Genomic DNA, 11,124 nt, shown 5'->3' on the forward strand with positions numbered 1-11,124 from the left:
AATTTGTCAAACTGTCTCATGAAACTATACTGACTCTACTTGCAAACACGAGGAAATCTGCAGATGCTGGAATTTCAAGCAACACAATTAAAAGTTGCTGGTGAATGCAGCAGGTCAGGCAGCATCTCTATGAAGAGGTACAGTCGATGTTTCGGGCTGAGACCCTTCGTCAGTAACCCTCTTCCTAGAGATGCTGCCTGGCCTGCTGCGTTCACCAACAACTTTTATGTGTGTTGCTGACTCTACTTGATTGCCTTACGACACTCTAAATGTCCGGCTGTTAACTCATTAACGATAGATTCTAACATTTTCTCAATAATGGATGTTGGGCTAATAGGTTTTAGTTTCTTGCTTTCTCCAACTCTTCTTCAGAAGTGGTGTTCTGTTTGTGACTTTCCATTCCTCTGGGAAAAACTAGGGAGTTCTTAGGTAACAGCCAGCAATACCCACCACCACCACCTCTGCAGCAATGTCCTGGAAGATCCCATGATATCAACCACTAGTTTTCCACATTTTCTTCAAGCATATAGAGTCATACAGCATAGAGATTTGGCTGAAGCCTAAGTAGTTCACGCTGACTGAAACTCACAACTAAGCTAGTCCTTTTTCTGTGTGGTTGGCCTATATCCCTCTAAACCTTTCCTGTCAGTGTACCTGTCCAAGTGTAATTTCAATGTTATTAATGTACCTGCTTCAACCACTTTCTCTGATCACTCTGAGGGTGAAGAAGCTTAGTGACCAAGATTGCACCCTAACACACCTTCAATTTATATCATTGAATCCCTTTGGTTTTTATTGTCTTGAGCTGTGAAAACCAATCTGAATAATAAATCTGGTTTTCATTATTAACCATCAGTCACGATCGTTATGCATACTTTTCTTCCCTTCCTGTTTATATCTTGGTGGAAGATGGTTTGTCTATATATTATTTGCTAGTGATAGAGATTGATAGAAATTCCTTGGTCATCTTTTGCTGGTTTCCAAACCCACTGGCTCACAGCACTGTTGTTTATTTCAGTCAGATGGCATCCCTTCTGGGAGAACCTTCCTGCCTCACTGGAATGTTCCTTTGCAAAGATTTATGAAATACCCCTTCACTCTCAGCAGCTACTGTTTGACCCTTTGATCTAACTCCCACACAATCCTCGTGCCATTGTAATTAGCTTTATTTAAATTTTAGACATTAGTTTGAGCTCCTCTCCTCCAAACCTGAAACTCAACCACATTGTCATCACTCTTAGCAATGAACATCAAATAGTACAGCAGTGAAGAGGCCACCCAGCCCATAATGTTTTGAGCAACACACATCAAAAGTTGCCGGTGAACGCAGCAGGCCAAGCAGCATCTCTAGGAAGAGTACAGTCGACGTTTCAGGCCGAGACCCTTCGTCAGGACTAACTGAAGGAAGAGTGAGTAAGAGATTTGAAAGTGGGAGGGGGAGGGGGAGATCCAAAATGATAGAAGACAGGAGGGGGAGGGATGGAGCCAAGAGCTGGACAGGTGATTGGCAAAGGGGATATGAGAGGATCATAGGACAGGAGGCCCAGGGAGAAAGACAAGGGGGGGAACCCCAGAGGATGGGCAAGGGGTATAGTCAGAGGGAGAAAAAGGAGAGTGAGAGAAAGAAAGTGTGTATATAAATAAATAATGGATGGGGTATGAGGGGGAGGTGGGGCATTAGCGGAAGTTAGAGAAGTCAATGTTCATGCCCCACCTTCCCCTCGTACCCCATCCGTTATTTACTTTTATACACACATTCTTTCTCTCACTCTTCTTTTTCTCCCTCTGTCCCTCTCACTATACCCCTTGCCCATCCTCTGGGTTCCCCCCCTCCTGTCTTTCTCCCTGGGCCTCCTGTCCCATGATCCTCTCATATCCCTTTTGCCAATCACCTGTCCAGCTCTCGGCTCCATCCCTCCCCCTCCTGTCTTCTCCTATCATTTTGGATCTCCCCCTCCCCCTCCCACTTTCTAATCTCTTACTAGCTCTTCCTTCAGTTAGTCCTGACGAAGGGTCTCGGCCTGAAACGTCGACTGTACCTCTTCCTAGAGATGCTGCTTGGCCTGCTGCGTTCACCAGCAACTTTGATGTGTGTTGCTTGAATTTCCAGCATCTGCAGAATTCCTGTGGTTTCCATAATGTGTTGATCTCATTTCTCCACTGGTCAATCCAGGCTCCTCTGTGGAATGTTTACAAAGTTCCACAGAATAGGCGGGGTCTTCAACAACACCCCCGGCATATCACTCAGACAAGCCCCGCCCCTGCTCTGTCACTCAGACAAGCCCCGCCCCTGCTCTGTCACTCAGACAAACCCCGCCCTGCTCTGTCACTCAGACAAGCCCCGCCCCTGCTCTGTCACTCAGACAAACCCCGCCCCTGCTCTGTCACTCAGACAAACCCCGCCCCTGCTCTGTCACTCAGACAAACCCCGCCCTGCTCTGTCACTCAGACAAGCCCCGCCCCTGCTCTGTCACTCAGACAAGCCCCGCCCCTGCTCTGTCACTCAGACAAACCCCGCCCTGCTCTGTCACTCAGACAAGCCCCGCCCCTGCTCTGTCACTCAGACAAACCCCGCCCCTGCTCTGTCACTCAGACAAACCCCGCCCCTGCTCTGTCACTCAGACAAACCGCGCCCTGCTCTGTCACTCAGACAAGCCCCGCCCCTGCTCTGTCACTCAGACAAACCCCGCCCTGCTCTGTCACTCAGACAAGCCCCGCCCCTGCTCTGTCACTCAGACAAACCCCGCCCCTGCTCTGTCACTCAGACAAACCCCGCCCCTGCTCTGTCACTCAGACAAGCCCCGCCCCTGCTCTGTCACTCAAACCCCGCTCCTGCTCTGTCACTCAGACAAGCCCCGCCCCTGCTCTGTCACTCAGACAAGCCCCGCCCCTGCTCTGTCACTCAGACAAACCCCGCCCCTGCTCTGTCACTCAGACAAGCCCCGCCCCTGCTCTGTCACTCAGACAAACCCAGGGGTATTGACTGTTTTATAGATGGTAGTAACCATATTCTAATTTGAGTATACTTACTGTCTTGTAAGTATTGAATATCTGTACCTTGTGCATGTGATGTAAATAAACTTTATATAGTTTTGTAAAAAAACCGCCCTCTGCTCTGTCACTCAGACAAACCCCGTCCTATTACCCTGTGATTCAGCTGATGAAGGAAGGGTTCTCGGCCGAAAACGTTGACTGTTTATTCCAATCCATAGATTTTCTGAGTTCCTTCAGTATTTTGTGTAGGTCGCCCATTCTCTCCGTCACCTTGACAAAGACGCTCAATCACCCGCCCCCTTCCCCGTCTCTAAGGGACACTTTTCGGTCGCTTGCTCTCACCTACACTTTCCCCGCCCTCCGACCTGTCACTCAAACGACCCGCCCCCCCCCACGTCACCCAAAAGCCTCGCTGCCCCGGTCTATCTGCCCCGCCCCATCCGGTCACGTGTGTTGTGCTGTGTCGTTGTGGTGACATCAGATTCAGTCCGGCCCGGGAGAGGTGCTCGGTCAGTGCGGCGGAGCGAGTGGGGCTGAACCGGGAGTGAAGGAGTGGGAGAGTCCGGGCCCCGGTCGTGGGGGGCTGCAGGTCCCGGGGGAGAGGCTTGGGCAGTGGGAGAGGCGCTCGGTCAGTAGGGACCGGGGTAGCGTAGTGGGGGAGGGCAAGGCCGAGGAACACAAGTCCGAGGAAGGGGTTAGGTCAGCGAATAGATGGGGCAGGATGTGAGGGGGGTGGGGAGGGGTATATGTAGCGGGGTAGGGTCTTGGAATTAGGGTTATGTTTGTAAATCTTGCGGAGAGGCCTGGCTGGGGGGATGGGTATTCAGTTTACAGGCTTTGAGATGAGGATTAAGGAGGGTTCGAGGCCTTGGGAAGGGTTGGAGGGCGGTGTCTCTATCGGGATAAATCACTTGCAAACAGGATTAACGTAATCCCAAAATGGTTTTTAAGTATATTTAGAGCAGAGTAACAAATAGGGAAAAGTAATAGTGTTTAGAGACAAGAAAGGCCATCTGTGAATGGAGCCTGAAGGTACAGTTCACCTGTTCAACTGAATACTCTTCATTGGTATGTGGAAGGACGTAGACTGTAGTTGGAAAGTTTAGTGAAGGAAGTAAGTGATTGGCGTAGGCATCGGTAAATTATATACTCAATGCCTTGTCATGCTGAAAAGTCAATAAATCTTCAGGACCGGATGGAATTTATCCCAAATTACAACGGAAGGGAAGAAAGTTTTGGGGCTCTGAGATTTCTTAAATAACTGTAGGACAATAAATATGGTCCCCTTTTCAAGAAAGTTTGTTGATGGAAGCAACACAGTTACGAATGCAGAGGAGATACTGGCTTTAAGCATGGGGGCTGAAGGACTTTGCTGTACTTTTTACTAATTGAATACTGTACAGAGATTGAGATGTTATGGTCTAACTTTGTAAAAACTCTTGTCAGATCACTGTGTAGTTCTGGTCACTGAGATGTAAGAAGAATATGAAGCTGTTGGGAGAGGATAGTCTGGGTTGAATGATTGGTTTCTGTGGTGTATGTTTCTGTAACAGTGGGTGTGGGTTCTCTTTGCCTCTCTCCCGGATGTCCTTATTCTATGTAGGGCTGTAAATGTGGATGGTGTGTGTTGTTGGATCTGTGTTGCTGGTGTTTTGGTATGCTTTCCTGCTTTTTGTGATACAGTACTGGGTGTGTGTGGCTGTTTGGGTGCAGCAGAGCTCCCTGTTCTTCCTGCCTCACAGGCTCTGCTTTGAGAAATTCAGTTAGCAGCGTGGTTCACTGCACACAGGAGGAGCTTTGTTCTGGGCACAGCTACTCTCGTGTCTGGCTGTTTATCCTCTCCACTCCTTCCCTGCCTGTGCAGACTGCCCACCGCAGAGCCTTCTTCCCTCCCTTCCTCCAGTCCCCTTAAGCCTCAGCTCAGCGGGATGATATTTCTCCTGAGTTGTGTGTGAAGTTTCCTGGGTGCCTGACATTGTTGCTGTCTTTCCCCTAGAAAGATGACCTGTGTCTGACCGTGCCCTTCCTCTGACATAAAGCCCAAGCAGTCTCGTAAGACCGTTACTAGAGGAACAATTATCAGCCAGTCACATAGGTGGTAAGAAATGGCCGGGCAGAATGTGGAGCGAGAGAAAGGGAGTTCTGTTTAGCTGCTTTTGGCCTGGACCAGGACCAGGAAATGAAGGAAGACAAATGTTTTGAGTGGCAGAAGAGGGTGACAGTGGGGTTGAATGTTAATTAGTGTGGGCATCCCACCGCTGACCCTAGCTGTGACTTTGCAGATCCCACAAGGATACTGACCAAAGTGCTGGAATCATGGGCAGAATTTTCTTGGACCACATTGGAGGCACCCGTCTCTTCTCCTGCGCTAACTGTGATACCATCCTGACCAACCGCTCCGAGCTAATCTCCACACGCTTCACTGGCGCTACAGGGCGAGCGTTCCTCTTCAACAAGGTGAGCCGGCACAAGGACAGTTCACTTCCCCACCCCCTCGCTCCCCGGCACTGCAGTTACAGCAGTGCCTCCACACAGTGGGTGTGGGTGAGGTCAGTGTGAGTGGGTCGGTAGGTGAGGTGGGTGTCACGGGTAGGGTCAGTGTGGGTGGGTCGGTAGGTGAGGTGGGTGTCACGGGTAGGGTCAGTGTGGGTGGGTCAGTAGGTGAGGTGGGTGTCACGGGTAGGGTCAGTGTGGGTGGGTCGGTAGGTGAGGTGGGTGTCACGGGTAGGGTCAGTGTGGGTGGGTCGGTAGGTGAGGTGGGTGTCACGGGTAGGGTCAGTGTGAGGGTGGGTCGGTAGGTGAGGGTGTCACGGGTGGGGTCAGTGTGGGTGGGTCGGTAGGTGAGGTGGGTGTCACGGGCAGGGTCAGTGTGAGGGTGGGTCGGTAGGTGAGGTGGGTGTCACGGGTAGGGTCAGTGTGGGTGGGTCAGTAGGTGAGGTGGGTGTCACGGGTAGGGTCAATGTGGGTGGGTCGGTAGGTGAGGTGGATGTCATGGGTAGGGTCAGTGTGGGTGGGTCGGTAGGCGAGGTGGGTGTCACGGGTAGGGTCAGTGTGGGTGGGTCGGTAGGTGCGGTGGGTGTCACGGGTAGGGTCAGTGTGGGTGGGTCAGTAGGTGAGATGGGTGTCACGGATAGGGTCAGAGTGGGTGGGTCGGTAGGTGCGGTGGGTGTCACGGGTAGGGTCAGTGTGTGGGTGGGTCGGTAGGTGAGGTGGGTGTCACGGGTAGAGTCAGTGTGAGGGTGGATCGGTAGGTGAGGTGGGTGTCACGGGTAGGGTCAGTGTGAGGGTGGGTCGGTAGGTGAGGTGGGTGTCACGGGCAGGGTCAGTGTGAGGGTGGGTCGGTAGGTGAGGTGGGTGTCACGGGTAGGGTCAATGTGGGTGGGTCGGTAGGTGAGGTGGGTGTCACGGGTAGGGTCAATGTGGGTGGGTCGGTAGGTGAGTTGGGTGTCACGGGTAGGGTCAGTGTGGGTGGGTCGGTAGGTGAGGTGGGTGTCACGGGTAGGGTCAGTGTGAGTGGGTCGGTAGGTGAGGTGGGTGTCACGGGTAGGGTCAGTGTGAGGGTGGGTCGGTAGGTGAGGTGGGTGTCACGTGTAGGGTCAGTGTGTGAGTGGGTCGGTAGGTGAGGTGGGTGTCACGGGTAGGGTCAGTGTGAGGGTGGGTCGGTAGGTGAGGTGGGTGTCATGGGTAGGGTCAGTGTGTGGGGTCGGTAGGTGAGGTGGGTGTCACGGGTAGGGTCAGTGTGTGGGTGTGTCGGTAGGTGAGGTGGGTGTCACGGGTATGGTCAGTGTGGGTGGGTCGGTAGGTGCGGTGGGTGTCACGGGTAGGGTTAGTGTGTGGGGTCGGTAGGTGAGGTGGGTGTCACGGGTAGGGTCAGTGTGGGTGGGTCGGTAGGTGAGGTGGGTGTCACGGGTAGGGTCAGTGTGGGTGGGTGGGTAGGTGAGGTGGGTGTCACGGGTAGGGTCAGTGTGTGGGTGGGTCGGTAGGTGAGGTGGGTGTCACGGGTAGGGTCAGTGTGAGGGTGGGTTGGTAGGTGAGGTGGGTGTCATGGGTAGGGTCGGTAGGTGAGGTGGGTGTCATGGGTAGGGTCGGTAGGTGAGGTGGGTGTCACGGGTAGGGTCGGTAGGTGAGGGTGGGTGTCACAGGTAGGGTCGGTAGGTGAGGTGGGTGTCACGGATGGGGTCAGAGTTGGTGGGTCGGTAGGTGCGGTGGGTGTCACGGGTAGGGACAGTATGTGGGTGGGTGGGTAGGTGAGGTGGGTGTCACAGGTAGGGTCAGTGTGTGGGTGGGTCGGTAGGTGAGGTGGGTGTCACGGGTAGGGTCAGTGTGAGGGTGGGTCGGTAGGTGAGGTGGGTGTCACGGGTGGGGTCAGTGTGGGTGGGTCGGTAGGTGAGGTGGGTGTCACAGTTAGGGTCAGTGTGAGGGTGGGTCGGTAGGTGAGGTGGGTGTCACGGGTAGGGTCAGTGTGAGGGTGGGTCGGTAGGTGAGGTGGGTGTCACAGGTAGGGTCAGTGTGCGGGTGGGTCGGTAGGTGAGGTGGGTGTCACGGGCAGGGTCAGTGTGGGTGGGTCGGTAGGTGAGGTGGGTGTCACAGGTAGGGTCAGTGTGAGGGTGGGTCGGTAGGTGAGGTGGGTGTCACGGGCAGGGTCAGTGTGGGTGGGTCGGTAGGTGAGGTGGGTGTCACGGGTAGGGTCAGTGTGTGGGTGGGTCGGTAGGTGAGGTGGGTGTCACGGGTAGGGTCAGTGTGGGTGGGTCGGTAGGTGAGGTGGGTGTCAGGGGTAGGGTCAGTGTGAGGGTGGGTCAGTAGGTGAGGTGGGTGTCATGGGTAGGGTCAGTGTGTGGGGTCGGTAGGTGAGGTGGGTGTCACGGGTAGGGTCAGTGTGTGGGTGGGTCGGTAGGTGAGGTGGGTGTCACGGGTAGGGTCAGTGTGAGGGTGGGTCGGTAGGTGAGGTGGGTGTCACGGGTAGGGTCAGTGTGAGGGTGGATCGGTAGGTGAGGTGGGTGTCACGGGTAGGGTCAGTGTGAGGGTGGGTCGGTAGGTGAGGTGGGTGTCACGGGCAGGGTCAGTGTGAGGGTGGGTCGGTAGGTGAGCTGAGTGTCACAGTAGGGTCAGTGTGAGGGTGGGTGTCACGGGTAGGGTCAGTGTGAGGGTGGGTCGGTAGGTGAGGTGGGTGTCACGGGTAGGGTCAGTGTGAGGGTGGGTCGGTAGGTGAGGTGGGTGTCACGGGTAGGGTCAGTGTGAGGGTGGGTCGGTAGGTGAGGTGGGTGTCACGGGTAGGGTCAGTGTGAGGGTGGGTCGGTAGGTGAGGTGGGTGTCACGGGTAGGGTCAGTGTGAGGGTGGGTCGGTAGGTGAGGTGGGTGTCACGGGTAGGGTCAGTGTGTGGGTGGGTCGGTAGGTGAGGTGGGTGTCACAGGTAGGGTCAGTGTGTGGGTGGGTCGGTAGTTGAGGTGGGTGTCACGGGTCGGGTCAGAGTAGGCAGTGCAGGTGTCTATATTGTCAGTGTTCCTGTCATTTGGGTTGGTGTATGCTGGCTCTGTCCACAATCAGTATCCCAGTGGTTGGGGGTGACTGTTCACAGTTGTTGCCCCAGTGGGTGGGGGTGACTCTGTCCACAGTCAGTGTCCCAGTGGGTGGGGGTGACTCTGCTCACAGTGGTTGTCCCAGTGGGTGGTGGTGACCGCTCACAGTTATTGGCCCAGTGGGTGGGGGTGACTCTGTCCACAGTCAGTGTCCCAGTGGGTGGGGGTGACTCTGTCCACAGTCAGTGTCCCAGTGGGTGGGGGTGACTGCTCACAGTTGTTGCCCCAGTGGGTGGGGTGACTCTGTCCACAGTCAGTGTCTCAGTGGGTGGGGGTGATGCATGCTGGCTCTGCCCACAGTGTGTCCTATGGGTAGAGGTCACAGTCGGTGGGGTTGACTCTGCCCACAGTTGGGTGTCCTGGTGGGTGTCGGTGACTCTGTCAATAGTGTTGTGGTGGGTGGGGTCAGTGTCCCATTGATTGACTGTCCTGTCTCGAGCAGGTGGTGAATCTGCAGTACAGTGAGGTGCAGGACCGGGTGATGCTCACCGGACGACACATGGTCAGAGATGTCAGCTGCAAGAACTGCAACAGTAAACTGGGCTGGATCTACGAGTTTGCAACAGAGGACAGTCAGCGCTACAAGGAGGGTCGAGTGATCCTGGAGAGAGCCCTGGTGCGGGAGAGCGAAGGTTTTGAAGAGCACGTCCCCTCTGATGCCTCCTGAAGGAACCCAACCTTTCCATGGCCCTTTCTCTTCTGTTTCCTTGCTTAAAAGAAGAAATACTTTTTATTTAAAAAGCAGTTATCCTTCTTTGTGTACAGTGTCAGCTTGGCATCCAGCCTGACGTTGTGTTGTAATGTCTCTGTGCACACACTGCGTAAACTTGCAGCGTTACAGTAGGCAGTCTTGGCTCTGTATTGCTCTCAGTTCTTCTATTTAAGTTTTTTTTTAGTATCTTTTTCTTGCTGCCTGTGACATGCTGGGTGTCAGCTCGTCTGAGCTTGTAAATCTGCCCTGTGGGATGGGATGGGTGGGGGCGGGGTGCAGGCGTGAGGTCATCGTTCTGTGGAGAGGAGCTACTGGACTGTGGTAAGATCTGGTGTGAGGTGGGGGCTCGTCAGTCCCTGGGTTAAGGTGGCGGGGTGGGGTTGTAAGAGTTCTGTCTCAGGCAGACCATACAGCTCTTGGACACCCTGCATGGGGGATGGGGAGGAGGGGGGATAATTACTGTGTCCTCTCAACAGCCTCTGTGTAATGTGTTGAGAATAATTTAATAAACAAAAAGAACATCAGTCCATGCTTGCCGTCACTAACCTGTGACTGCACTTGCTCAACACAGTTTTGCTGCTTGTTTCCTATGAGATTGACAATGTAAACATTCACTGCCTTGGATTCACTCTGGTTACATCCCCTCCCTCCCTCCCTCCCACCCCCCCCCATTTACCCCTGGATCTGGTGATCACCTGCTGACACATAGGCTAATTGTGTATCCCACTGCGTCAGCCGTGGGGCTTCACTGGGGCGAGCCTCCATGGTGGAGAGCAGAATGCGAGCATTTTGATTAAAATTCCACCTGGTTCATGAGAAGAAGTGTCTGCAACTCCAGGCCTGCCCCAAATTGTCAATGACACTTTGTTCAAGGGGTGTTGAGTGCTGGGCAATAGGGGCTTGCCTTGGCAGGCACACCTGTGTCACTGGAATGAGAACTCCTCTGCTTCACAAGGCTGGGGGGTGTACAGGAAAACACAGCCCTATGGACAAGCTGGCTGTGCAGAGACTGGGGTATCTGGCAAGACGCTGGTTCTCTCAGGAGAAAAGTCACCAGTGAACTTTGCACCATTGTGTAATTTGTTGAGATGAATAACTGGAAAATGTTGGTCCATACTTGCCATCACTGACCAACAATAACACTTCAACAAAGTCTTGCCACTCCCTCCCTCTGCCACCACTGGAACACATGCACCATCTACAAAATGCACAGCAGTTACTCAAAGTTGAGTTTGTCACGTGTGCATTCAATATTGTTTATTGTAATTTCCTGTAGATAAATGTAAGGAGAATGAAATGACTGTTACTCTGGATCTGATGCGGCACAAAAAACTCAAAAAGAACATAAAACAGAAATATAAATACAGAAGTTAGTGGGTGGAGGTGTCAATTAGCCATACTGGTTGGGGAAAGTAACTGTTTTTGAGATTGGTGGTCCTGGTATGGCCTTCTCCCTGATGGGACCCTTGATGATGTTACTGGCTCTTTTCTGACATCTTTCTGTGTCTATGTGGGGGTAGGCTGATGCCAGTAATATGTTGGGCAGTTTTAACTGCTCGTTGTAAAGCCTTCCTGACTGCCACAGTCTAGTTCGTTGCACATCTATACACAGGTGCAATGAACTTAATTTTAATGGTATCATAGTGTATATCATATAAGCAGCACTCACAAGAAGAACACCATTTTTACATGGAAGAACAGAACAAAAATCAATCAATTTTAGTGTGGAGTCATAAAAGTAGTCATAGTGTTGCGCTGGTTGATTCAAGAACTGAATGGCTTGTTCATGAACCTGGTGATGGGGGACTTTCGGCTTCTATACCTTCTGCCCGATGGTAGCT

At 53.2% G+C, this 11,124-nt stretch overlaps 1 protein-coding gene across 3 annotated transcripts; it reads left to right on the forward strand.

The window, feature by feature from the left end:
- The first annotated feature begins 3,414 nt into the window (after window positions 1-3,414).
- Window positions 3,415-9,560, forward strand: ypel5 (yippee-like 5). Of its 3 annotated transcripts, none has more exons than XM_063072317.1 (3): window positions 3,415-3,503; window positions 5,277-5,451; window positions 9,014-9,560. In XM_063072317.1, the coding sequence occupies exons 2-3, from the start codon at window positions 5,311-5,313 to the stop codon at window positions 9,236-9,238; spliced, it is 366 nt and encodes a 121-aa protein (XP_062928387.1). In that variant the 5' UTR covers window positions 3,415-3,503; window positions 5,277-5,310; the 3' UTR covers window positions 9,239-9,560. The 3 variants fall into 3 exon arrangements, with proteins under 3 accessions (XP_062928387.1, XP_062928396.1, XP_062928380.1); XM_063072326.1 differs by having other exon boundaries at window positions 3,494-3,583; XM_063072310.1 differs by lacking the exon at window positions 3,415-3,503 and adding an exon at window positions 3,869-4,026.
- Window positions 9,561-11,124: the final 1,564 nt, after the last annotated feature.

The sequence above is a fragment of the Mobula hypostoma genome, chromosome 2 (assembly GCF_963921235.1).
Source record: "Mobula hypostoma chromosome 2, sMobHyp1.1, whole genome shotgun sequence".
NCBI classification, from domain to species: domain Eukaryota; kingdom Metazoa; phylum Chordata; class Chondrichthyes; order Myliobatiformes; family Myliobatidae; genus Mobula; species Mobula hypostoma.

Bases quoted from the DNA above. Each gene is read 5' to 3' on its own strand.
- ypel5 (XM_063072317.1), top strand. From the start codon at position 5,311: ATGGGCAGAATTTTCTTGGACCACATTGGAGGCACCCGTCTCTTCTCC. The intron at 5,452-9,013 runs GTGAGCCGGCAC...TGTCTCGAGCAG, and splicing joins GAGCGTTCCTCTTCAACAAG to GTGGTGAATCTGCAGTACAG.